Source organism: Glycine max, chromosome 6 (assembly GCF_000004515.6).
Source record: "Glycine max cultivar Williams 82 chromosome 6, Glycine_max_v4.0, whole genome shotgun sequence".
NCBI lineage: Eukaryota > Viridiplantae > Streptophyta > Magnoliopsida > Fabales > Fabaceae > Glycine > Glycine max.
This window is the reverse complement of record NC_038242.2, coordinates 2,371,959-2,398,443: the sequence shown is the minus strand read 5'-3', so window position 1 is coordinate 2,398,443 and position 26,485 is coordinate 2,371,959. Positions and strand designations below refer to the sequence as shown.

General features: G+C 31.3%; 3 protein-coding genes and 1 long non-coding RNA gene across 6 annotated transcripts; 2 read left to right on the top strand and 2 right to left on the bottom strand.

Moving 5' to 3' along the window:
• The first annotated feature begins 882 nt into the window (after window positions 1-882).
• On the top strand, window positions 883-2,247 carry LOC100812770 (uncharacterized). Of its 2 annotated transcripts, none has more exons than XR_414561.3 (2): window positions 883-1,322; window positions 1,688-2,247. It is a non-coding gene; the product is annotated as an uncharacterized lncRNA (long non-coding RNA). The 2 variants fall into 2 exon arrangements; XR_005891936.1 differs by having other exon boundaries at window positions 1,486-2,247.
• A 3,725-nt stretch (window positions 2,248-5,972) lies between these two features.
• Window positions 5,973-10,375, bottom strand: LOC100796780 (ornithine carbamoyltransferase, chloroplastic). The gene is made up of 5 exons (XM_003527984.5): window positions 10,068-10,375; window positions 9,410-9,744; window positions 8,873-9,004; window positions 8,494-8,769; window positions 5,973-6,322 (listed from the first exon to the last, which is right to left on the bottom strand). The coding sequence occupies exons 1-5, from the start codon at window positions 10,216-10,218 to the stop codon at window positions 6,140-6,142; spliced, it is 1,077 nt and encodes a 358-aa protein (XP_003528032.1). The 5' UTR covers window positions 10,219-10,375; the 3' UTR covers window positions 5,973-6,139.
• A 6,543-nt stretch (window positions 10,376-16,918) lies between these two features.
• On the top strand, window positions 16,919-21,467 carry LOC100794126 (mannan endo-1,4-beta-mannosidase 7). Its single transcript, XM_003527979.5, has 5 exons — window positions 16,919-17,550; window positions 17,720-17,914; window positions 19,039-19,161; window positions 20,321-20,514; window positions 20,781-21,467. The coding sequence occupies exons 1-5, from the start codon at window positions 17,215-17,217 to the stop codon at window positions 21,193-21,195; spliced, it is 1,263 nt and encodes a 420-aa protein (XP_003528027.1). The 5' UTR covers window positions 16,919-17,214; the 3' UTR covers window positions 21,196-21,467.
• LOC100789920 (glucose-1-phosphate adenylyltransferase large subunit 1) lies at window positions 21,245-25,967 on the bottom strand. 2 transcript variants are annotated; one of them, XM_006581138.4, is made up of 14 exons: window positions 25,315-25,967; window positions 25,070-25,195; window positions 24,800-24,973; window positions 24,294-24,386; window positions 24,124-24,207; window positions 23,977-24,032; window positions 23,719-23,812; window positions 23,444-23,629; window positions 23,285-23,365; window positions 22,634-22,720; window positions 22,419-22,523; window positions 21,896-22,002; window positions 21,665-21,725; window positions 21,245-21,581 (listed from the first exon to the last, which is right to left on the bottom strand). In XM_006581138.4, exons 1-14 carry the CDS (start codon window positions 25,552-25,554, stop codon window positions 21,567-21,569), a joined length of 1,509 nt encoding a protein of 502 aa, XP_006581201.1. In that variant the 5' UTR covers window positions 25,555-25,967; the 3' UTR covers window positions 21,245-21,566. The 2 variants fall into 2 exon arrangements, with proteins under 2 accessions (XP_006581201.1, XP_003528021.1); XM_003527973.5 differs by having other exon boundaries at window positions 21,245-21,566.
• Between the last annotated feature and the right edge of the window lie 518 nt (window positions 25,968-26,485).

Sequence of the window (26,485 nt, the reverse complement as noted above, 5' to 3'; positions counted from 1 at the left end):
GATAAAATGTTATATTTTGCCCTATTTTTTTAATTTTAAACCCATTAAAGCTAAACCCGTCAATTTTTAAACCCACTAATGTTAGGCCAATTTTTATAAGGGTTAAATATGTTTTGGGTTTGTGATAAATGGTTAATTTTTGGTTTAGATTTTCAATAAAGTTTTTCATTGCATAGAATTCTTGATGTATTAAAATTTTTTGTTAGAATTTCTACGCTCACATAACTTCTAAACAAAAGAGATCATTATTAAAAATATTTAGTTTTGCTTTTACTTATCCACTCTAATGACTACTAACAAAAGAGATTTGTTCATTAAATTTAGTGAAGCATGTCTGGTCAAGTTGGATTAGGTTGATACCTTTTTTTACTTTTCTCGGGGGGAGATGGTAAGCAGTATATCATATGAATCAACCACAAGAAAAATGAGCTTGTCTAAAAGACGTCAACCTTGTTAGCCTATATTGAATATCCTGCTTAGGCCTGTTAAAAAATGGACTGGTGGCGAGACAGGCTTGTCAGAATATTATAATTTAATATGGTTTATTGGTTTATATATGTTTATATAAAATAAATATGAATTATTTTACGACTTCAAATCTATATATTATATAGATAAATTTATTTGATCTAACTTAAATTTTGTTTGGCATATATATAAATATGGTGACATTTAAATGTGTATTTTATTTATAAAAAAATTGGTGAATAATGTGTATTTTATTCAAATAGAAATTAATATATTGAAATATGTAGTATTAATATGAATCAATTAAGATTTTGAAAAAATAATTTATAAAATATTCTTGTAACCAATTACAGCATAAAATGAGATGTTATTTTTTTAATACATTATATTAGAAAGAAGAATGTATTTATTTATTTTGGCAAACTCTGGCATCGACCCTCCTTTAAACTCAAGTGAGGAAATGGGAAGCCTTGGTTTCTGGATTCGAGAGACTGACTGGTCAGGCCATTGATCGCCTCCAGGAGCAGCGTCTCTCTCTTTCCCATTTTCATTTTCTTCATTCTGATCCCTAATTTCTCCAATATTATCTATCATGATTCTTTTCCACTCTAAATTCTACCCTTATTCGATTCGATTCGTAAGCAAAGGGATTAGTGTGCTGTGTTTACTGTTTTGCTATTATGCTAAGAAATATGTCAAGTAATTGTCTTCCTTGTTGTGTTTAGTTTCTAGGCATCGAACTTTGATGAACGTATTTGATAAGGCTCCTGTCGTTGATAAGGATGCATTTGTTGCTCCAAGTGCCTCCGTCATTGGAATAGGATCATCCATTTGGTATGGATGTGTCTTGAGAGGTAAGCTATCTCGCTTGACCAATTAGGTGCAGTAGCGTTTGAATGATTTTGTGCTTCTGCTGCTGCTGAGATGTATTCATGGAATAATTTCGCATCCTATAAGGTTCAAGTTTATAACTTGCACCTGAAAATTACCGTGTTATAAAGTCTTGAATGCCCTCAGGTGTGGAATTTTTGACTGGTTGACCAAATTGCAAGACTGAAGCTATCTTAGATGGTCCTCGGTATTTAATAATTTTTATCAGTTTTTGCCTGGGCTAGATATTTTAAGTTCTAAGGTCTGTTTGGCTGCTTTTTCTTGAATGCATGCTATATTTGTTATTTGTGATTTGTGATTTGTAAGCACAAACTTGCAAATTTTGCAGGTATGGGCAGGCAATCCCGCAAAGTTCCTAAGAAAGCTAGCTGATGAACAGAAAGCTTTCATCTCCCAGTCAGCCACCAATTATACTAACCTTGCACAGGTCCACGCAGCCGAGAATTCAAAGCCCTTTGATGAAATTGACTTTGAGAAGGTGCTGCGAAAGAAGTTTGCACGTATAGATGAGGAGTACGACTCTATGCTAGGTGTTGTTCGTGAGATCCCACCAGAGCTTATTCTTCCTGATAAAGCAGAAAAAGCTCTTCAAAAATGAGGTATTTGAAAAAGAAATGGCTTCTATTCCAATCATGAAATGACATCAAGGACTTTCTTTGTTTTTTGTAAATTCATGGAAGAGGGATTCTTTTCATTCGCGACAATACCCGACAATTTCTGCGCTAGAATTGTGGCATGTAGCTCGTTACGATCCCAGGAAGCAACTGTTCCATAATATTTTGAATTCTGTTCTCTAGTTTGGGAAAGGCAAGTGCCCCGTAGGATCATGTATGCTGATCTTTAGTGTTTGATGTATCCAATGTAAGTGATTTCACATTTTTTTTCCCATGATCTTTATGTTTAAGACATTATTCGTCGACTTAGTTCATAAGTTCTCATTGACGTCTTTATGAGGACACCGACGCCTCTGTATTGTCATCAGTGTGGATACATGCATCCAACTTCCTTTTTAAACTCAGGATTCTTGTTCGTTTTTTACAACATGCTGTTTTATATATTATCTTGCCAATTGAAAATTGGCGAGTGTGATAATGATTTCATGGAGGGTGTAAGGTGTCAACAAAATGCAGTTCACTGAAAGAATAGAAGTGAGGCATATGAAAAGAATCTTGTGGATCCTTTTCTTTCTAGAGTTCATCTTAAAAATACAAATTGCAACTTTTTGTGTAACTAGAAAATCCGCCGTCAAAGTTAGTAAATTTATTATTGTAGTCATATGAAATTAGATCATAATATAAAATCTCTTGCCAAAAAAAAATAATAATATAAAATGTCTTTAATAAGTAATAAGTAAATTTAAGTTTAATTCAAAAGCTAAATTGGCAAACATTTAATAATTCAAAAAATATAAAATACGTCCAAGGTATAAAATAAATCTTTATTTTATAATACCAAAATTTATAATAAATAAATACTTTTAAATATATAAATTATATTATATATTTATATTATAATTATAATTAGTAATAAATAAATATTTTAAAAGACTTAAATATGTTATAAATTTTTTAAATTTGGGTAATTGGTTTTAGTCCTTCAAAAAAAATTATTAGTCCCTCAAATTCTTAAAATTTTATTTTAGTCTCTCTTTGTTTATTGTGTGCATAGTTTCATATTTTATGATCATTTTTAATCGTCAAAATTTATTTACTTTAATTTATTTTTTTAAAATGATTTTTTAGTGATTTTAAACTGTCAAAATATTTTCCTTGTTGTATGGTTTGAGACCATTTTTTTACATATTTTGATTGTTATAAAGAATAAAATAAAAACATGTAAAACTATATTATTTTTTTACATATTACAGTGATTTTAAATTGACACAAATTACTTTAAAGAAATTAAATTAAAAAGTATTTTTGAGAATGTAAAATATTATAAATTATGACATTATTAACACAGACTAAAATAGTTTCACAAAAATTTGAGAGGCTAATGAAAATATAATATTTCTTAAGGACTAAAAAAATATAATTAATCAAATTTAAAAGATTAAAAACATATTTAACTTTATTTTTTAAGGACTAATTAAAAATTTGTAAGATATTCTTATTATAAAAAATAATTTATTTAATTTACAGATATAGATAGAAGATAATTTATTTAAAAATAATTGTTTTTGTTTTGATGAACACATAATACATACTGAAATGGGAGCCATAACTGGAATTCCCTTCATTCTGGGTCCTGTTCAAATTGAAGAACTCGAATACATACTGAGGGAGATTAAATCCAAATCCCAGCATGCCATCAAAATCAACATGACATTCAGTGCCGTCGACCTCTCTAGACTCCGTAAGAAGATTGGACCTTTTCAAACAATTCATGCCTAACCGTACAATGAGATTTTGGGGACTGGATGTTTTCTTCATGTGTATGAAAATATATTCAGTCTCTGCTAACACGTTAATAATATATCAGCTAAAGGTTCTCTGTGAACTTAGTTGCTGATATATTTACGTTTCAGTGGTTGGTGTTGAGATATGCGGTACTCAACTTGGAGGAATGGAGGTTATTCAAGTTTTGAGATATTTTCATTGGTGGTGAGGTGACATCGGAGAATTGGCAATGGATGTACAAGCAGATGCAGATAAACGGTCTGCCCATGCCTGCCTTAGTTTTTGTGCTGTCTTATATATTACTCATTTTTACTTTTGTTTTGATTCTTATTATATTAACTTTTATTATTCATTTCTTACTGTTAGTTTAAATGACAGTGTTAACACCTATGTCATGGCTTCTATACTTATGTGAGGTTTACATTGTGGTTTTTTGTTGTTGTTGAACACCTCGATGAGTCTGGCAAGATATGAATCCAATGCAATTTTATCTGCTTGCTAGTTTACAAGAGTTTATCTTTTCCAGTCTCCACGACTCTCACCCGGTTTTACACCTCCAACATTGTCTCTCCCCGCCAATATTAAATCATGGGAAGTGTTTAACACTTGGCATGCGTTTTTCTTTATTGGATTTAATATTGGCAGGTTATTTAATCGAATCCAATAAAAACTTGATATATATGAAATAAAATTGGATCAATTTGATTTATTATATTAAAAAAATATAAAGTAAATTACACTTGATTTGAGTTGTCTGATCAAAATTTTAATTTTACAAAGTCATTGATATAATGCAGTTATGTAACCTTTATTTTAATACCATTAATATGAGTTAACGTGATAACCTTAATGGGGAATTATTGATCTTTAAAATTTAATCTTTTATATATATATATATATATATATATATATATATATATATATATATTTATAAAATATAATTATGATTCAATATTTTTTATTGAATAAACAGAGAAAAAATTAATAAAATAAGAGATAGTATGACTATTTCCAAAATAATATTGGATCTTACTTCTTTCTTTTGTTGGTTGTCTTATTGTTCTCACATCTTGAAATAATAATAATAATAATAATAATAATAATAATAATAATAATAATAATAATAATAATAATAATAATGACATGTTTAATTTATGATCAAATTAAATTAATCAATTGAAATCTTTAATAATATCACATAATTAAAATTAAAAGTAATATTTTTAAAATCATTTATATTTAGTAAAAAGTATATTGTTCCAACAAATTTAAAATGAACTTTAATATTTATAATAAATACATTTAAAAATTATTACATATTAAAATTATATTAATAATAAATAAAATAAACAAATTTTAATAATTATATAGTATTGTACACTTAATTTTATTATTTTTATATTCTTTTTGAGTTTATACTTTTAATATAAGAAAACAGACTTAAAAAGGAAAAAAAACAAATGTTTGATTATGTTTTTTCTCTTACTTTATGTTAATTATGCGAGTGAAAAATTACTTACACCATTATTGATTTATTTCATAACCATTACTATGTGCTATAAAATTAAACTCATATTTTTAATGATTTTAAAATTAAGTTAATCATTTTTATATTATTCTTTTTTTCTCTTATTTAAATGTTAATAAATATAAAATAGATAATTTATAAGAAAATATTTAATAAGACACTTTAATAAATTATATTTGATATATTTCATTCTACAATAATAACCTCGTGAAAAAAATTGACAAATCAATATACTTAATTTTAAAAATACACATAATACTTAAAAAAATTCATTTTCAGTTTACAAATAAGATTGTTATCAATTTACACTTTATTGTTTGAATATTTTGTGACGCACAAGTTTAATAAATTTATGTTTACTATTTTTCTTTTGAATTTATACATTTTATATAAGTATTACATGACTTGGAACAGACAATGATAGATCTAGGACCCTAAGTGAGGAAGACAATCAATCAAAACAATAAAATTAATATTTAATACCATGAAAGAAGTAAAAAATTAAGGACAAGAAGTTCAAATATACAAACTTAGGAGGGACAAAATATATACATTCAAGATATTTATATGTAATTTCTAAAGTGAGTTCAAAATTAATTAAAATTTTACTTTATGCTAGACCTACTGCACTTTTTACTTTGAAGGACTCGAATAAAAAACGAGAGGCATTGTGATAGAGCAAAAGAGAAAAGAAAACCCAACACTGCATTTTTATACGATTGCTAGTAATAATACCGACAAAACTCAAAAATCCAACTTACTAGACCGAACATAGTGTTGCAAGTGTATACACCAGCAGAAGGCCTAAAACCAAGTATTGCAAGTGCACGCTAATAATGCTCAGTCTCCAAGATTACTTGCCAAGTACATGAAGCATTACAGCATTCTGTGCATGCATTCGGTTCTCAGCTTGTGGGAAGACTATTGAATTTGGAGCTTCAATAACTTCGTCAGTCACCTCCACCCCTCTTTCCGCGGGTAAGCAGTGCATAAAAAATGCCTTTGAACCGGCCAAATCCATAAGATTTTGGTTCACCTGCAAAATGCAATTGCAATCTCATGTAAACAATAAGCATGTGGCATATCATTCACAAACCAATATCAACCAAGGTTTTTAAGATTGAACAAATTAGTAAAGGTAGTGTGATTCAAGATTCAATGGTTTAGCTATGATTGAACTGATAATAATTCAATATTATTATTTTATTTTTAATGTGATATATTAAGCAATATTAAAAAAATCACAATATTTATAACTATAATATTAAAAATTAAGCTTCCCTCGGCATATATAATATTCAAAATTAAACATCAAATCAAATATGTCATAACATTAATGTTCAGCATACAATAATATCTATCAGCAACTACAAATAGAAACTAAATAATTATAATTAATATAACTATCAACCATCATAATGGGCTAGATTTATATCAATCATCATGATATTAAATTTTTTAATTTTAAAAAATAATTTCTTTTTCCACAAACCAATTTTAAACTTATGCCCAGTTTTACCCATCATCATGGTATCAATCATCGTGAACTGGCTTAACCTTACACAATTCTTCACAAGACCAGTTTTCAAGGCTAAAATGAACTAGTTTGGTGTCTAGTTCCAAGTTTGACCGCTGGTCTAGTGATAACGGTGAAATTTGAGTTAATTTGATAGTCAATTTTGGCTAAGAATGATTGTAATTTCTTTATTTTACTGTTGTTTTTAATGAAACAATAAAGAAATTAATATCTTTAATTTTTTAGTAGCAAAAGTTAAAAGAAAAAAATTTCAAGTGCTTTAGAGAAAAATTGATGCAAAATTTGGAAGAAAATGCCTTGAAGAAAAATTGGAAGAATTAAAAAACTCACTTAGCACGCAAGACAGGTCCAGCGAGCACTCTCACTCAGCGTGCAATACACGCTTAGCGCGAAAAAGACCCACGAAGAAGTTCAAAGGCGCGCTAAGCGCGAGATCACGTGAAAATTAAGCTACCTTAGGCCTATAAAAGGAGTAGGAAGCAGAAGAAAAGAACAACCCACACACGAGGTCTATCCCTTAGGGGAGACCCTCTCTCTTTAGTCATTCTCTTTTTTCTAGTTATTAATCATCCATCATCTTTTTCCATCCACATCAATCTTCTAAAGTGTAAAAATCTCTCATGACAATGAGAGGCTAAACTCCCTTAATTAGGGTCTAACAGGCCTAAAAAATCAACAAATATATTGTAATGTTTCATATCTATTAATGCAATCAGGTGTTCTCTTTTCTATTATCCTTTCTTATTTTAATTTCATGTATCATTCATTATTGCATTATCTTTAAGGATTAGTCGCTCGGGAGAAGGTAATCCTTAATAGAAATACAAGGAAGGTCTTATATGCATCAGTTTTAAGGATTAGTTGTTTGGGAGAGGTTAATTTCTAATAGAACTCAAAGGAAAGAGTATCTTAATAAAATCATTGCTAGACATAAAGTGATTGCATTATGTCCATGCATCAAAGCAAACATCTAGAATTAGAACTTCATGCATTTTATCTATTGAGTCTTTACAAAGACATTAGGGAGATAAATAGGTTTGTCTCGTGAGAAATCAGGGGCAAGTATTTCAATAGATGTGGGTAGGAAAAATTCACCAAATTGATAGAGAAAAATCTAAAATAATACATCTTAGACAAATAAGGCATGTTAAGCTCCAACATAATAATTGCATTCTGATATCATGGTTTGCATCACTAAAATATAACCAAAGTTCCTGTAGATTCGACACTTGGACTTCCAATTTAATCTTTACTACTTGTGATAAAATTGGTACACTTCCAATCTGTTAACATCTAGTCCAATTCTGACCACATAGTTATATAATGAGTCTATCCCCATATAATCTCGGAACTGCTAATTAAATAGTTTAATTACTACTATATAATCATTATCTTGTTATTTGACATTCAACAATTTGCAACAAACCAACACGTCTTTTATGACTTCGGCCAGTGCCAGTTGAGCTACAAGCCTATTCTGCTTTGCAAGTGCATACAAAAGTCAAATCATTTCAACCACCATTCCAACATAGCATAATCACTGCGTCAACTGTCAAATAACAATCTTTCTTTTTTAAATTCAACCTATGATCTCTGCACTAACCACCCCATCTGTACCATTTGATTAGATGGCTGTAAGAAAATAATGACAGAAATATTATGTAAAGTACCTGAAATCCTTTAAAAACTTGGCGACGGTATTCAGCTTCTTCCTTTTGCCCCATGCTGGCCCAGACATCTGAATACACAACATCAGCTCCTTTAACAGCTTCTTTGGGATCATTGGTTATCTCAATCTTGCTGATTCCAGCTTTCCTTGCCTTCTCAACTGTTTTTGCATCGGGTTCAAATCCTTTTGGACATGCACAGACGAAGTGAAAGGGAATTACAGATGCCATCAACAACCATGAGTGAACAATATTATTTCCATCTCCAATGTAGACCACCTGACATTTGTATTGCAGAAAACAGTCAGACAACAACTCCCTTACGAATGCCACCACGAATTAGGAAGAAGCAAAATCTTCAAGACAAACAACATAACCTGACCTTTGTACCTTCAAACCGACCTATGTGCTCAACCATGGTAAGGGCATCAGCCATTATCTGGCAGGGATGGTTGTAGTCTGTCAACCCATTGATGACTGGCACAGTAGCATATTTTGCAAGATCAAGTATGTCCTACAGTTTTTTTAACACAAAAAAAATGGTAACCCAAAAGTGCTCATTTTTCGTTTTCTGTCATAATGATTGAACACATAAAAATTCCTCCCAAACCAATGAGATGACAAAGCACACAAATGCAAAGCAGCTTCTATCATTGTGATACTAAGTGCATTAAAATTTTAATAGATATGAAAATTAGAAATTAGTTCACGGCTGTGGGGATGTTAATAATAAAAAATAGTTAATTCACCTCAAGGTCTCATGTTAGCATTACATGTAATCCAACATTATACATTGCCAATGGCACATGCCACAAATATTAGAGGCAGAGATAATTCTTCACTAACCATAAACATGAGTAACTGTAGTCCAATGGCCAAATGAAATAAAGTAAGTCACATTCACCGGTCACCAGCATACCTTATGAGCAAAAACACGAGCCATAATGATGTCATTATAGCGAGACAAAACACGAGCAATGTCACGAGTCTCCTCTCGCTTGCCCATTTGGATGTCATCGGGTCCTAAATATATAGCATGGCCACCTAACAATGTAAAGCCAGTCTCGAACGAAACACGTGTTCTCATGGACGGCTTTGTAAATATCATTGCCATTGTCTTCCCCTCAAAAGGCCGAAATGACCTGTCCCCTGACTTCAGCAATGCCTTGACCTCAAGGGCCCGGTCCAACATCTTCAAAATAGTATCCTTATCAAAATCATCCAAGTGAAGAAAATCTTTCAGCCCAACTTTCTCTGCAGAACAAAAGAATCGAAGTCAGAAGTCAAACCTGTTTGTCACTTCTTCAAACCCCAAAACATGCATCTAGAAATTAAATCGATAATGCTTCTCAAGTCTCAACTAGTGCATTAGACAAATACACTTAGAGCTTAACAGATTATAAACATCAATCATCTCACAGAAAGCACATTGCATTTCTTAAACCCTAATCCGATGCAATTTAAATATGCAATACGAATTAGATGACATGGAAGTTGAAGTTGAAAATTGAAAATAGAGTGGGAATGTGAAAGTGTTAAGAATCGGAAATGGATAAGGAAGAGTAGAGTAGGCTTACGAGCGACAGCGGAAGAGGCGACGCATGATATTCGGCGTCGAAATGAAACGGAGACGGCGGGGGAAGGAGCGCAACGGCGGAGACTCTGACCAGAGAGGTAGGGTTTGTCGGATCCGACGGAACGGTAACAGTGACACGGGATCACAGCCATTTCCTGTTAGTACTTCCTAAACCCACCAATAACACTGCTAATTCTCTTTACTTTTCACCGTACTTCCATTTCCTCGTTTATATATGGATGACATTGAATTTTTTCTTTTTCCTTTTTCTCATATAACTTATCACATTTTGAGTTTCTCTCTTTTATCTATTTCCCTACACTATTAACCCCCAATTATAGAAGAAAATAATATTAAAAACACACTACTTTCAAGATACTCTTTTATTATTATCTCAAATTTATTGAAAAAAATATTCAATAAAGTTTTGCTTATAATTTAATTTTTTTCAAAACCAAACACTTATTTTACTTTTAACATTTTCAAATGTATGTATCAAGTAAGAATAATTTTCACTTTAAGAATTTTATAATTTTTAATCTTGATCATTTTTGGAACTCATTTGTGCTATAAAATATTTAATTAATATTATATCTCAGTCAGTGTATTGATCCAAAAGTAACAAACCTGATGAGCAGGGCATTGTTCTTTCTAAGAACTAGTGTAAGTACCTTAAATTTACCAAAATTGATACCAAGAAAACACAAATATGGTGTAATTGTCATATATGTTGAAGAAAATAAAAATTACAACAAAATGAACTAGTTTATTATTTTTAATCGATTGTAAAAGTAGTTAAGAATTAGAATCCGTCGATGTTCATCCTCTGCATACCATTGTGGTTCAACGTATTTCAAACAGGTATTGGAAGTTCATATTTCAGTATAATAGACTTCATCCAATTCCTTAGCATTAAATCCCTTTAATAGTATCTTCATGTGCATATTTTCATAGTTACATGAAATTTCATCAATCATAAAAGATTGAAATCTATGTAAACACATGTATTTTTATCTCTTACTATGCCTTTTGTTTTACCAACTCACTATCCCTTTTATATATTAATTAAAGTGTCTTAGCAAGTTTCTAAAAACTTAAAAAAGTTTTAAGAATATATGTGCTTAAAAAAACTTTTATTTACATCATATTTTAAAAGGACATTCTTAACTAAATAAATTTTTTAAAAAAATTATTAAAAACACAATTCAATCGTTGTTATCGTGTTTTCTCGTGTCTTGACTAGTCCAGATATAACTCAAATAAAACTCATTTTTATGAAAAAAGATTTCATCAAAACTTACGCTTTGCTTTTGTCCCGGACCTTCTATGACTATAAACCTTTTATGACTATACAAGTTTTATACTTCAAAAACTTGGCATTGTATTTCTTAAGCTCCAAAACTCCCTTGTTCTGCAAGTCTCCTTTGCCTTCAAAAAGTTTCATAAGATCGTAAGTATCATTTTTCTGCAAGGAAATTATTTTTCCTTAATCTATATTTCGTTTCATGGTTTCCATCACTTGGACTTTATTTAATTTGTATGAGTTTGAGCTTCGTCAAAACTTTATTTTCCTTTCTCGTTAGCAAAGTAGATGTACTCCAAACCAAAGTACTTGTTAGATGGACGATGGTTTCTATCTAATACTGTGAACTAAAATGTAAGCTCTTCCTACTCAACACCATCTCGTCAACGAGTTTTATTATTGGCTTGTCATTAACATTAAGTTATTCATTAAGATCTCCCTTGTTTGTAGTATTTTTTCTAAAACGAGTGATTGGTGTGCGATCAATCTTATCAACTAGTCCATTATTTTCTAGTATAGCAAATTTTGACATGGTTTATTGCTCATGTTACAGGTCAATACTTTTGAGATTTCTTCTACTTTTTGGATCACATAACCTATTGTCAAATTTCCTTATTTCTGTATGTATCATGGAAAATGTATTCCATATTGAGTAATGCGGAACACATTTATATGCATTATAAATTTAGTAATCCATAATACATACAGATATATTTTAGGTTAAATAATCTAAAATATAAATGTATTCTAAATTATTCAATCAAAAATTATGAAACCATATCTCAAAAACCTAAATCCAAAGGCAAGAAGATTGTGGCAGCGATGTAGAGGTGCAAGGGGAATGGATTAGTGGTGGTGGATCCATAAATCTTTTTTAGTGGGGACAAGAACTAATTTATAACATTTTTATACTTTAAAAATCTTCTATGATTATTTCATTGTTAATATTTAAAAAAAATTAAAAAGGATAAAGTAGTAAAAATAATATCAAATTTTCTCTTTTTTTATTTCTTAGATTTTTAATTCATTCTAAATAATATCTTATAAGGGACTACCTAAATTTTTATGGGGGGCAATTTTTTCTAAAACAAATACAAATAATAAAAAAAAAACACTTGTGGAGACAATTGCTCCCAGCCTCCCACACCTTATAAGGTGCATCCACCAGTGACGGCAAGCAGGCAGTCAAGAGGGAGAGGAGAAGAGAGTGAGCCAGGGAAAAGGGGAGAAGGATAAGAGGGTGTTATATTAAAGTTTTAAGGTGCATAGAGCAATTGCAAGCTTGGACTTGGGCTTAGGCTAGTGAGAGACTGGTTGAGATGTAGCCCCTGGATTTGTCAACTTGGAATTTAATCTCATAAGATTTGAGACCCATATTAAGTGAAGCCTTTACCCAAAATCCATGACATTTGATGTGCGTGTAAGCATACTTTATTTTAGATGTGGGGAACTATGAATCTTGGTGTAATCAATGATGGACCTGGAGTGTCAGCCCTCCTTAATACTAGTATTAGTCGGTGTCCCTGTTGTGGGACATAGTAGATCTATCCTTCTATCTAGCACAGTAGTCACTTGTTCCCTTCTGCCAAGAGTTTGCTAGTGAAAATAGATATTTCCATCCATAATAGTTGTGATTTAATAATTTATTGACATCCCAAATTTTAACCTATCAACTTTGAGTTTTTCATTAAACTATTTTTTTCGCGGTGCATGAATATAACTTAGCTTACTGAGTAATCTTTTTCCACTGTAATTTTGAAGAGAAAATTCGCAATAAAAGGAGACAGTAAGCTTTTTCCGCCGAAAGCATGCCCACTTAACTGGAGACACGAGATCCAGGAAAACCTTTGTGGGGTTTTGTCCTATGTATAATCTATTTATTTATTCGTTCTATTTTTCCAGAACCACAAATCTACAACCACAATAAACCATTCATTTTGTTTACACGGAAAAAGAAAAACGTAAACTATTGATTTACGATTAACGACATAAATACACCCTCGTGCTTTTAGAAGAAAACATTGACTATATTTTTTTTTCTTAGTTATAGGAATTGTAGATTTATTTTTATATATATAATCACTAAATTTATTTCATATTCTTATTTTATTTTGAAATTTGTGTTAACAATATATTTGTTTGTTTTCCATGTAAATTGATGTACACAGCTTTAAATAACTAGTTATTAGAGTAATTTTTGCTCGGGGACAGTATATATATATAATAGGAAAATAGTGGCATTTAGAATTAAGAGTGGTTAAGTTAGTGTTATTAAATATATAACTTACCGTTATAATAATTTCATTTTATTCGTATTTCTTATAATAAAATTAAAATCTGTAATAACAATTATCTGTTTAACTTTTTTTATATATAAAAAGGACGGTGAATGATTGTTGTGTACTGTGATAAGTTACCAAATTGAATAAGCTAGTTATTAATGTTGAAGAAAGAAAGAATGAGAGTAACACTAAAAAGGAAAAGAAATATTTATACAAGGGAAGTAACTGTTAGAAAGAAATGAGACTCTCTCTCTCTCTCTATATATACATATTAAAAAAAACTATACATTCTCCCTTAGTTATAACGATAAAAGTGCTATAAGTAAAACAATTTGGGCCTCATTGTTTAGACCTTATCCTATTGGATAAAAATGTGATCACATGGTAGTGTAAAAAACCTTTTAAATTATTATTGTAGTTTAATTAAATTCATGATATTTATTTTAATTAGTTATAAATATTAGTAAATCAATTTTTTTATGTTAATGACTTTTTAATTTTTATATAAATATTTAATAATTGAAACTAAAATTAAATTAAAAGTCGATATATCTATAATCTAAAATAATCTTCTATACTAAGAAAACCCTAAAATGGCTTTTGTCTAAACCCTTTGACCATTGTGGAAACACGTCCTCAAATCTCCAATCTCCAACGCGCGTCGGTGCCTTGTTTTTGTTTTAAAAAACGAAATAGAAACAATGAAAGTTTCTCGACTCTGACGGAAATAGTGCATACCATTACCAGATTCGTGGAATCAATTAAAATTTACAGCATAGATGAGTATATGCAAATATATGTAATTTAAAATTTAAGAATATTTTTTAAATTGTAATGTACAATCAAATCTCTTATAATGTCACATGTCATTTTTCACAATTTTTTTCCAAGTTAATCATACATATTGCTTTCGGTGGGTGAAACTGCAACCTTGAGGGAGCTATGGTTTTCCGGTAGCAGAGCAAGAGGTCATCATATCTAGTTGTTGAATTTGACTTGTGAGGACTTTTACGCTCAAGTTAATTAGTAGAAGTGAAAAATGTGAGAGATATAATAACTAGTTGTTGAATTTGACTTTATATAGCGGATATTTGATGGAGAAAGCCCTTAGACGGATAGAGTTACACGTTGTTGAGTGTTGACGTGCTAAATCGTTAAGTTTATGTAAATTATGTAGAGATTTGGCCCAAAATACACTTTTTTAAATATCAATTTTGTTCTTTTAAAATATAGATGATTCATTATGTTTTTTTATAATTTAAAATTTTTATTAAGTATAATTAGTATGCCATAGTTATACTGTAATCACTTATTTCAAATTTGAGTTTCAATAGAAAATACTTGTAATCTATGTAAAAAAAAAAAATAGATTTATAATCAATTTTAAACTGAAAATAAAAACTTCATGTATAGATAAAGGAAATTTTTCGAGGTACACCAAAAAGAAAGAAAAAAAAAGGTAAATGTGCTAATGAGACAATTTCTTCTCGAGTCTTCCACTTTATTCCCTTTTTGTTTGGGTGAGGTATTGTGGTATTTTCATGAATTCATTTTGTTTTAACTAGCTATGAAATTAATAATTCCTGTCGGGCGTGAGGGCATCCCCCACTATAATCTCACTTTATTAGATACTTAATTCCTTGCGTGACTTGGTCTTTCATTGCACCTTGGAATCTTTTCTTTGTTTGCATTCCGGATCAAATGGAGAATTGGGTTCACTGGGGAAAATATGGCCTGATATTTCGCCATTAATAAATAGTTTTTGTTAGGGAACAGATACATCGTAATCAATGACTTATAAAAGCAAACTAAATAGATACTGAACCTTGTTGTGACAATATCATAAGCATTTTTTCCTCTTTTCGGTGCGAAAACGAAAGCAATACAAAGATAAGCACATCCTTATGGCGTCCTGATCACAAATGCGAAGGCATCAAACTCAAATTTTCGCCGCAACTTACGCCTTTCAATTCCTCAAACGCGACTTTCTTTTTCTATTTTTTCAGAAACCCGATATCGTGAAAACTACTTATATAAATTGATTTTATAAAATTTATTGTGATAAAAACTGTTTTTGAAATAAAATAATTTATGTTTGAATGTTTTTATTGTTAAAGTAAGTTTAATGCAAAACTCTCACCGTAAAATCAAGCACATATTATATAGTCGAGTAAAGGTACGATTGTTTTAGTTAAGCAATTTTTAAACGAATTGATGGTAAACAAAAATAATTTTGGAAGTCCTTTTAAAAAATAATTTAGAAAGAGATGATAATGCTATAAACATATGATTATTTAAAATGTTTTTGAAAGTAAATTAAAAAAGATTAATTTTATTTAAATGGTCTGTGTGTGTGTGTATAATATGATTTTATATTCAAAATTAATTCTTATTCACGGAAAGCAAAAAATTTACTTCTCATAAAACCTATTTTTACCGCCTCCTTGCTTTTATCAAGCAAAAAGTAAAATTGTTAAATGACAATGCTGTAATCTATTTTTTTTTTACGGATATTAGGTTTTTTTGTGTGTGAAATATATACAAGTTCTACAACTATTAAAGAAGACAAACTTTTCGAAATAGTGATTTTCTTCAAGTTAAGAATATTTATAGTATAGTACAATAAAGTTAATTCTCTAACTTTATATATATATATATATATATAATAATCTAAACAAATCATTCATTAATCAAATTTTAGAGTTTGTTTAAGAGAACTGAATTTCATGCCATTTAAACCAATTATTAAAACTTTGGTTTAATACATCAATTGGTTCTAATTAAGAAATTTTTTATTAGGTACTTGGACTAAAAAACTTATAGATGAGTCATTGATCTTTTACAATATTTCCGAAATCAGTGAAACTCTCACAAATAATTATTTTTCTGGCAGCTTTGAGCTTCCTTGAACTAAATCATTTACAAAAAACTATAGAAGATTAAAGATTCAAATAGAATTTCTTTAGTTTAAGAATTTAATTAAAAAATTCCAAAAAACCTAGAAACCTATCGATGTATTAAACTTAAAACTTTCACATTCCTAATAAGCATAAAAATAGGGTTTTGTTTTTTCCCTGCCTGTTAGTATGATAAAAAAAAACTAAACTAGTAATATAACAAGTTATTGGTATGAGCAGAATAGATGAAGGAAAGGAAAGGCAAAAACAACCTTTTCACATGACACACGGAAATAATATTAACCACAAACCTTTTGTCCTTTTTGAACGGTTCTGCTTATGGGCCATGTGACCTGAATAATGACAGTGACTCCTGAGGTCGTGGTGGTTCTACTCCTCTCCTACACTATTCACCAGGCCCACACCCTCTTCAGTCTCGTCTTGTTCATCTTCAACCACCACGTTACCACGCTCCATGGAGTGGCGGGGAATTATTATGTTTATACTATAATATAATAACATAATTATATTTATAGTAACTACTACTTATTTATTTTTTTAAAATATCTTAATTTCCCACCTTACCCTACAATCAAGGACAGAATCTATGCAATTTAAAAGCCAACAACGTTGAGAGAAGCCAAGTGTGAAGACAGACAGTGAGAAATGATGATGAAGCGTCGGTTCCTTTTGGTTCTCTTGGTTCTCTATGTCACAGTGGAGCAGAGTAAGCTACTCCACCACGTAGAAGCCGATGGTGGGTTTGTAAAAACAAGAGGAGTGCAGCTTATGCTGAATGGGAGTCCCTACTATGCTAATGGCTTTAATGCCTATTGGCTTATGTACCTTGCCTCTGATCCTTCCCAGAGAAACAAAATCTCATCGGTATTTCAACAGGCTTCAAATCATGGACTCAACATTGCCAGAACTTGGGCCTTCAGTGATGGTGGATATCAACCCCTACAATACTCTCCTGGATCCTACAATGACCAAATGTTTCAGGTTAATTACTCTCCCCTTTCAATTTCATACCAATGGATTAATGATCAAATTTAGTGACGGAAAATTACTTTTTTTTTCTATCTAATTGTATTTTTTCTAATAGTGTATAGAACAAAACTTCATTTCCCATTTGTTAACTCTGTTGTTTTCTTGGATTGGAAATAAAAAGGGCTTGGATTTCGCAATAGCCGAAGCAAGAAAATATGGGATCAAGATGGTGTTGAGTTTGGTGAATAACTATGAGAACATGGGTGGAAAGAAACAGTATGTGGAATGGGCAAGGAGTCAGGGACAGTCCATAAATTCTGAGGATGACTTTTTTACAAATCCTGTGGTGAAGGGATACTACAAAAACCACATCAAGGTAAACTATCTCTTTAATTATTTTGTTTTCACTATTTTCATTAACGTTATCCTTTTTTGAGGGATCAAGCTTCTACAAGATATGATGGGTGTTGTGTGGATCTAGATATAAAGTTATAAATTTTGATAATGATTTGTCATCTATAGAGGAATTAAAAAGACGATTATGAAATATGTGGTTTGTTATGTTCCCTTGAAAGTGTTGATAATCATTTAGATGGGTGAATAAATCAATCAGCAAAGAAGCAAAAAAGGAAGAAAAAATAGTGGACATATTCTTCTCGTTAATAGACATATATTGTTGTCCCAAAGATTTTCCTCCTAGTTAATCTCGCCCGCTGCTTCCTGTGGTTAAACGGCAATTTCAAGTTGATGAAACTATGTAAGCTTAAATGTGGTGGAGATGAAATACAGAATCACTCATCCAAAAGGGATTATTATACACCCACACAGAACAAAATAAATTAGGATGAGAAGATAAAGTATCACATGTAACGTGTGACGTAACAAGAAAGGAATAAATTATTATAAAAAATTAGGGCTGTTATTTATTTATTTTCACCCCAAAACTTCTTTTTCTGCAAATAAATAAGGAGTTCCATCTTTAATAGCAATGTATCGATCTTGTTCCGCACCTACATGTACCCGGGTTTATTTCCTTTTCTTTTTTCTTTTGGTTCTACGGCTTTATTTCTTTGATGTATTAGCTAATACCTATTAAATTATTAAAAAATAAAAAATTACAAAAAACATAATTAGTAAAAAGTTTGGTTTTCTTTTGACAGCATAATTAGTAAAAATCTAAGAGGAGTGTTTAAGTTATTTTACATATTAGATACTCATGAGTACAAGTATTGCAATATTCACCCAGTCTTGTTTAATAAACTAGTCGGAAAAAAATAGAGTTAACGTTCCCAAATGACTTATTCTAAAAAATCTTACAAATCAAATATTTTTAAGAACAATTTTAGAAAATGACAATTGTTTTTTAATATTAATTAATTATTTCTAAACCTGAACTTAGTATGTACATTGAATGAATGGTATAGAATTCGTACTAGCAAAAAAAAAATATTGACAGATTTAATTTAACATTAGAGTTTTTATGTGTGTGCGATATTATAGGCTGTACTTACAAGACGTAATAGCATCACTGGAGTTGCTTACAAAGACGACCCAACTATAATGGCTTGGGAACTTATGAATGAGATTAGGTGCCCTTCTGATCAATCAGGAAGGACAGTTCAGGTAAATAATTCTTCAGCTCCTCAATTCGGTTTCTTTGCATGTTGCGTTACATCTTTAATCTTGAGATTAATTGCTTTGTCTGCTGCATTTATGCATGCTCAAAAAAAAAAAAAGAACAAGAACTAGTACATATATAATAAGTACAAGGATTAGAAAAATAAAAATTTAAACGAGTCTTTTTTTTTTGTTTTACTTTCCAAACATGTACGTTCTACTACGTATAAGTTTTTTTTTTCTTTTCCAATTTTCCCTCTTGTCTGAGTTTCAACTGGAAATAGATAAATAATTTGATTTTATCTGCTTCATTTCAATAAACTGTTTGGGTCCAAATTTAAATATCCTCTTGTAAGTTAGGTCAACAGTTGATAAATAACGGAGTAAAGAAAGCATAAATTCATAATTCCGTTTTATAACTCTATTTATTAATTGCATAGTTCCGTGTTACGGCTCTTTTAAATGCATAATTCCGTTTGGTGCAGTTCCTGCACATTAATTGCATACAAATAGAGTTAGTTGTAATTTCACTTTGTATTTTTCATATTTTCACGTGGAGGTCATGTGTGATGAAATTAGTGGGAAAATTAGTTAGAAGTTGAAAAGTTAGTTAGAAATTAAAAATTGAAAAATTAATTTATTAAATATAAGAGTATGGTAAAATTAGTTGTTAAAATAAATGAAAAGTATAAAATGGTTAAAAAATAATAAAATTATAATTTATTTAAAAAAGAAACATTAAAAACTACTAAGAAACAACTAAAAAATCTTATTTACTAAACAAGCAAATAAATTTTTCAGCTGGTAAAAAAAAAATTAAAAATTAGTTAAAATGTATTCTCGAATCATTCACAATGTCCAAATAGTATCAATTAAAGATGACCTGTGTTTTTTTTTTACAAGCTACTTTAAAAAAATATATATTTAGTTTCACCTTGTCCATGAGTATTTAAAGCTAATTGCACTAATAGCTTTCTTCCAAAATATAATTTAAACACTTTCTAAGGAAATCCACACTGTGAATGAAGATTTTGAACAAATGAACCCAACTTTGTTACTTTGTTGAGCTTTGAAGACAGACTGGATTTTGATTATCAACACAAATAATTTAATTTTAAAAATTGGAATAGATAAATTCAAATTATTATTTTTCCCTTGTTGACAGGCTTGGATCACTGAGATGGCATCTTACCTGAAATCCATAGATGGAAACCACTTGCTGGAAGCTGGTCTAGAGGGTTTCTACGGCCAGTCAAAACCTGAGTCTAACCCTAACTTCAATGTAGGAACCGATTTCATTGCAAACAACCAAATCCCAGGGATTGATTTCGCAACAGTGCATTCCTACCCCGACCAATGGTTAGACTTATATCAATAATAACTTATTCTTCACAATACCTGAATGATGGGATTAAGTTAATCTAAAGGTGCATTTTATTTAAAAAGTAAAATATAGTAAATCAGACTAGAAATAACTTTTGAGGAAGATAAAACTCAACAAAAGTACCAAACATGATAATTTCTGATTGATTAACCTGTAAAAACCCTTTACATTGTGAAATCACTATACAAGGTTTCATTTTCATGATAAAGCTGAATTTGTTGTATTTGCTTGTTTCGAGTAGGATATCAAGTTCAGGTTATGAGGACCAAATCTCATTCTTAGGCCGGTGGCTGAATGAGCACATCCAAGATGCACAGAACACCCTTCACAAGCCACTTCTATTTGCGGAGTTTGGTATTTCCACAAAGAGTTATGGTGGCAACTCAACACCAAGGGATCGGTTATTCAACACGGTATATTCAGCAATATACTCATCAGCAAGCAGTGGCGGGGCTGCTGTTGGTGGCCTGTTTTGGCAACTTATGGCTCAAGGAATGGATTCTTATCGAGACGGTTACGAGGTGGTCTTAGATGAGAGCCCTTCAACGGCTAATTTGATTGCTCAAGAGTCTCAAAAACTAAACCGAATTCGCAAGATGTACGCCAGACTCAGAAACATTGAGAAATGGAATGAAGCTAAGCAAATTAGAGGATGAAACTGAATATATATATATATATATAGAGAGAGAGAGAGAGAGAGAAGGGTGAGTTAGAAACTTTAATTTATAACTTAATCGTAGTGGCAAGAATTGCCTGTTATTACAAGTGAAGTGTCCTACAAATGCAATAAACATAACTATTATAGAGATATATCGAGAGAAACTTTGTAATGTACGAGCTAGCATTTCATCTACTATTATGTCGGAAGTGAATGTACTTATGTCAAAACTATTATAAAGTGGCCTGCTGGATAACTTGAAGTGCTTCATATAACTGTTCCATCTTTGATTGTTGCATTTTTTAATGTAACTGTGATGCCCGACCTAATGTAGAATCCTTCCTTTGCCCTGTCAGCTTCTTGAACACCCTAAGAAAGCAATATCTTTAAATCAGCATAGAAATATAGATAATAAATGCTTCAAAGTGTTTGCAGAACTTTTTTAACGATTTTGAGACAACACTTACATCGGTGTTTGCTATGATCACATTTCTTCCTATCTTGGCATTCTTGTCGATTATGCAATTCCTTAAAAAAATTTGTGGTGTGAAATTAACCGAAATCAGAAATGCAGGGTGCTATTGAATTTTGATATTACGACAACTAAATTGGTAAGCATGATTTAGATATTCTAGAATCCAGATACAAGGGAATTTTGTATGAATCCAAAAAAGTTGTTTTGAGACAATTAGTCGCACCTGATTTTAGTATTTGCCCCGACACCAATTGGAACCTTCCCTTCTGCCACCAGAGATGCAATTTCATACTCAGTTTGATAATAGTCAGCACCCATCATCATCGTATCCTGGATAGTGAAGTCCATAAAGGCATAAAACATTAAAACATTCATCATTGTTGCTCCAAAATAGAACATGAAAGGTGGTAAACTGTCTTTTTGTCCTCCTATGCATTGTATTATCTTTGGAGGAGCTAAAAATTGATTCCTACAAATTGGCAAAAGAAATAGGAAGACTAATAATAATAGCTTGAGAGAGAGGTGATATGTTGATGTGCTCAACTACTGAGAAAAAATAAAAAAATCCCAAGTCATGACAAAATGTGAGGAAATGCAGTTTCCCCCTTCTCTACCAATATTTGGTGGTACAATTTATTGTTATGAGTCAAGTAGAACACAAACTTTTTTACGGGTCATCATCTAATACCCCTCACCAAAAAAAAAACCCAAAAAAAGGATGTCTAGAGAAAATCACAATGTTTTACCTGAAGCTCCACACCAGACTCCAAACGTGAGCGTACTCCAACAATAGAATGTTGAACGCTGCACTCCCTCAAGAAGCAACCATGAGATATAATTGCATCCACAATCTACGAAACCAACTCATCGTGCATACAACAACACAAACCAATCAACACTCTGTTCAGCATAAATTTCAATTCCATAAAGCAACTTTCTAAAAGATGGCTGCCATACGTACCTTGCATTTTTCTACTTTGGTAGGTGGTAGGAATCTGGGGGAAGTGAAGAAAGGTGTCTTTGGATCATAGAATTCAAATTTAGGAGGCTGCAAGTAATATCATATAAGATTATTGAATTACTATATTTTCCCTTATGAATAAACACCTATTCCATAGTAAAATAACTTTCTCTCAATACTATTATCAAGTACTATGTTATTATGAGCAAAAATTCTAAAGAATAAACAATTAAGGCTTCTAAATTGTGAAAGATTCCCAAATTCTGCAGCAATATGAGAAACATCTTTTTATCAGTACATATTTTTGTTTGTTCTAAAATTAAAATGAGAGTACTTTCATTTCCAGAGTTTCTAATTACCTACCCACTGGCTTGCAGTTGAACTTAACATGCACATGCAAAACTATCCAAATTGACCAAATACAAAATTAGTAACCCATACTGACTGTTAAAAATATGACGATATTCGATAGGGACTTGGGCATTATGGAGTGCCAAGTCCAACATCAAGTAGAACGGGATGCTATGTGCAGCACTTAAGTGACTTCGTTCTCCCCCTTAATTGTCAGCCTTTTAGAGAGGGTTTCCCAAGTGCTTTGGTACTCATCATATGAACCCAAAGTAATAGAAATTATAGGATTTTTAAACAAACCTGTTCTGTTAGAGCAAGATTTGCATCAAAGAAGGACTTTATAGTTCCAATATCTTCCCAGTAGTCATTGAACAAATATGCCTGAGAATGAAAAAAGAGAGTTATTTTTATTAGCATTCTAAGATTTTCAAAAAGAACACAAAGAATATTCCTTCTCACCTGGACATTGTGCTCATTCACAGCAGATGGGATAATTTCAGATCCAAAGTCATTGCATGAAGAACATTTCCATCTTAATAGTTGCAGCAAGGTTTCAGTTCTAAACACGTAGACACCCATGGATGCAATATAAGGATGTTTTTCTGCTTCTTGTGGCAATAACCCTAAAAGAGTGGTGTCAACACGCTGCACTTATTGACAATGTATTAGATAGACAACAACTGGATTAAACAGCCAATTATTGAGGATCCTGACTTCAAATACAATCAACATACCATTGCCTTTAGATCTGATCCCTTAGGTTTTTCTGCAAACTGTATAATCCGTCCTGTTTTATCAATTTTCATCAGTCCATAGTCTGATGCCCGACTACAAGACAATTGACCCCAATCAACTCCAAATACAATTCAAGATAAAACAACAAAATGATATCCATTGTTAATGAAAGTTTTAACTCTTGCAAACGAGGTGGAGTGCCTTTATTGTACAAAATCAATGAAACCAAATCATGCAGATTTTTCATGTAAACATACCTGTCATCCATGGGTACACATGAAACTGTGATATCGGCATTTGTGTCAACATGTCTCTACAATAACAGAGCCCATCAAAATCAAAATCAGTTTCAGAAAAAACTAAACACGTGACTAGTTAGTAATGTAATGTGAAATCATTTGTACCTGTACAAAGTCCATATAGTCCATACGGTAAAGATGATCGCCAGAAAGTATCAATATATGCTCAACATTCTTGTTCTTGGCATCCTGCAAGATAATACATACCCACGTTCACCACTCCATGTATCAAACTAGTATTTTAAGCACAAATACACAACATCATAAGTTTTTACCTCAAAAACCCATATAAATTGTCTTACAGCATCAGCTGTCCCTTGGAACCACTTCTTCCCAGCCTCACCCGGTGTTTGAGTAGCTGCCAAGACCTATTCAAATATAAAACTAGAATTCAATTCTTGATAAAACTATGTTTGATTCCCTTCTCACTTTTAACTTTTTGGTTTTAAAAACTGTTTTCTAACACAATTCCAAACTATTCAGCAATCAATTATTCATCAAAATCTACTAAGTCTCGAAAATTATTTTTAAAAAAAAGTACATGTTTTAAAAGCTAGAAAATAGAAAAGTGGGGGATGTTTCCCATTTTCTTCTTCTGTTTTCGTCTTGTTCAACTTCTCCCACAATTTCACACTCCACTCTGTGTCTTGTACCATCTTCTCCCAGCTGTTTGAACAACCTTGTTTAGTTGTATTTAGAAAAATCAAACAGTTTTTGAAAATAGAAATGATGGTGCACACCCACCCTAAATCTCTCCCTATCAAACATTATAGTAACTCACCTCCACAAACCCATCTCCAAAAGTCATGCCATTTCCGAAGCTGTATGCACGGGACAGGTGGCGGTTGAGAGAGAAAGAATTGAACTGCGTCAAGATGAAAATTTTTCTGATGCCACTATTGATGCAATTGCTCATGGGGATATCTATGAGTCTATAACACCCTCCAATTGGAACCTGAGAATTTCATTCAAACACAAAAACATTGCATGAAGGTTTTGCAATTATAGTAACCATAATCAACGAAACATTCAAACTAAAAATCACATATACCGCTGGCTTGGCTCTTCTGCCAGTAAGAGGAAAGAGTCGAGTTCCTGCACCTCCACCCAATATGATGGAAGCCACACTTTTTGGGTCCACTTCAGGTTTCTCAAAAGTGGGTACCCCTTGAAATGCCTAAAAGGAAAAGCAATGAGGTTAAGCATTGAAACTGAATGCTTAAAATAATAATCAGACACACCAAGGTGAATTAAAATTTTCTTTCAACGTATGATGTGTTGCATTTGGTGATTTACCATGGAATCTTCGTCGATGTCTGATGTGAGAACAGCGCGTGCAATTCCACTTCCAGGCTTGGAGTTTCTAAGATTCCTATTGGTTCGTGAAGTCTTGCATGATTGAACACTCAAAAACCTTTTTGTGTTCACACTTCCCCTCGTACTCTCACCCCAGAAGCCACTTGTTCTGTTTCTTCCAATTCCCTCACTAACTTTGGCTAGATGGCGGCCATTCAGGGTTGCACAAGCTGAATCCATTGCTAAATCAATAACGGAAATAGAAACCTTTTTGGATTTGGTAACTTTCTGCTCAATGGAATTTGTATGAGGGAAGAGCAAAACTACTTTAATAAAGTACCAAACTTTTCAGACAATTTGTACCATAAGTTGAGGAATCATAACTGGGGAGATTCAAGTGAAAAGAGCCCCAAAAAGATGAGATTTTTCAGAGAAACGAAGGTGGGACCTAGGAGGTAGAAACTACGTACAGAAAAATTTGGTAATGGAGAAGGAGAAGATAGAAATGTAGAATGAGTTGTATTGGCAAATAGCAAGGGACACTACACTAACGTTAACGACTCACGAGAAACCTGCGAAGTCTTTCGATCTGTCACTGAGTCAGCACTCCGCAGTGGCTACAAGTTTCTATGACTTACTGGCTAACACTGACACTTCCTAGTTCAACCAATGTTACATGTTTATTTTTTAACTATTTTTTTTATCTCCCTTCAAATGGAAAACGTAAGAGGTTAGAAAGACTGTTGATTGATTTGGAATTAATTGCTAATATTATTTGTTTACAAAATATTTTGATTTACGTATCCTTGAATTAATTAATTTTAATTCACATTTTAATTGTTTAATGATAATGAAAATAAAGATTTAAATTGTTTCATTGATTGGTAAGTAGTTATTGAAATAATTTATCATTATTTAAATATTAAAAATTATAATTATACATAAATATTATGTATAATTATTTTTATTTTTAATTTTTTTATTATACACATTAAGAATATATTTCAAAAGTAAAAGAAATAATATTTTATTGTCTCGCTTGAAGGTTCATGAAACATTTCTCTTATAACAAGACAAGATTGCTGTGTTTAGCAAAAGAGAAATGTGTAAGATAGATTATTCCGATAATCTTATCTTATTGAAGTAAGAGCAATCTTTTTTCTTCATCGAG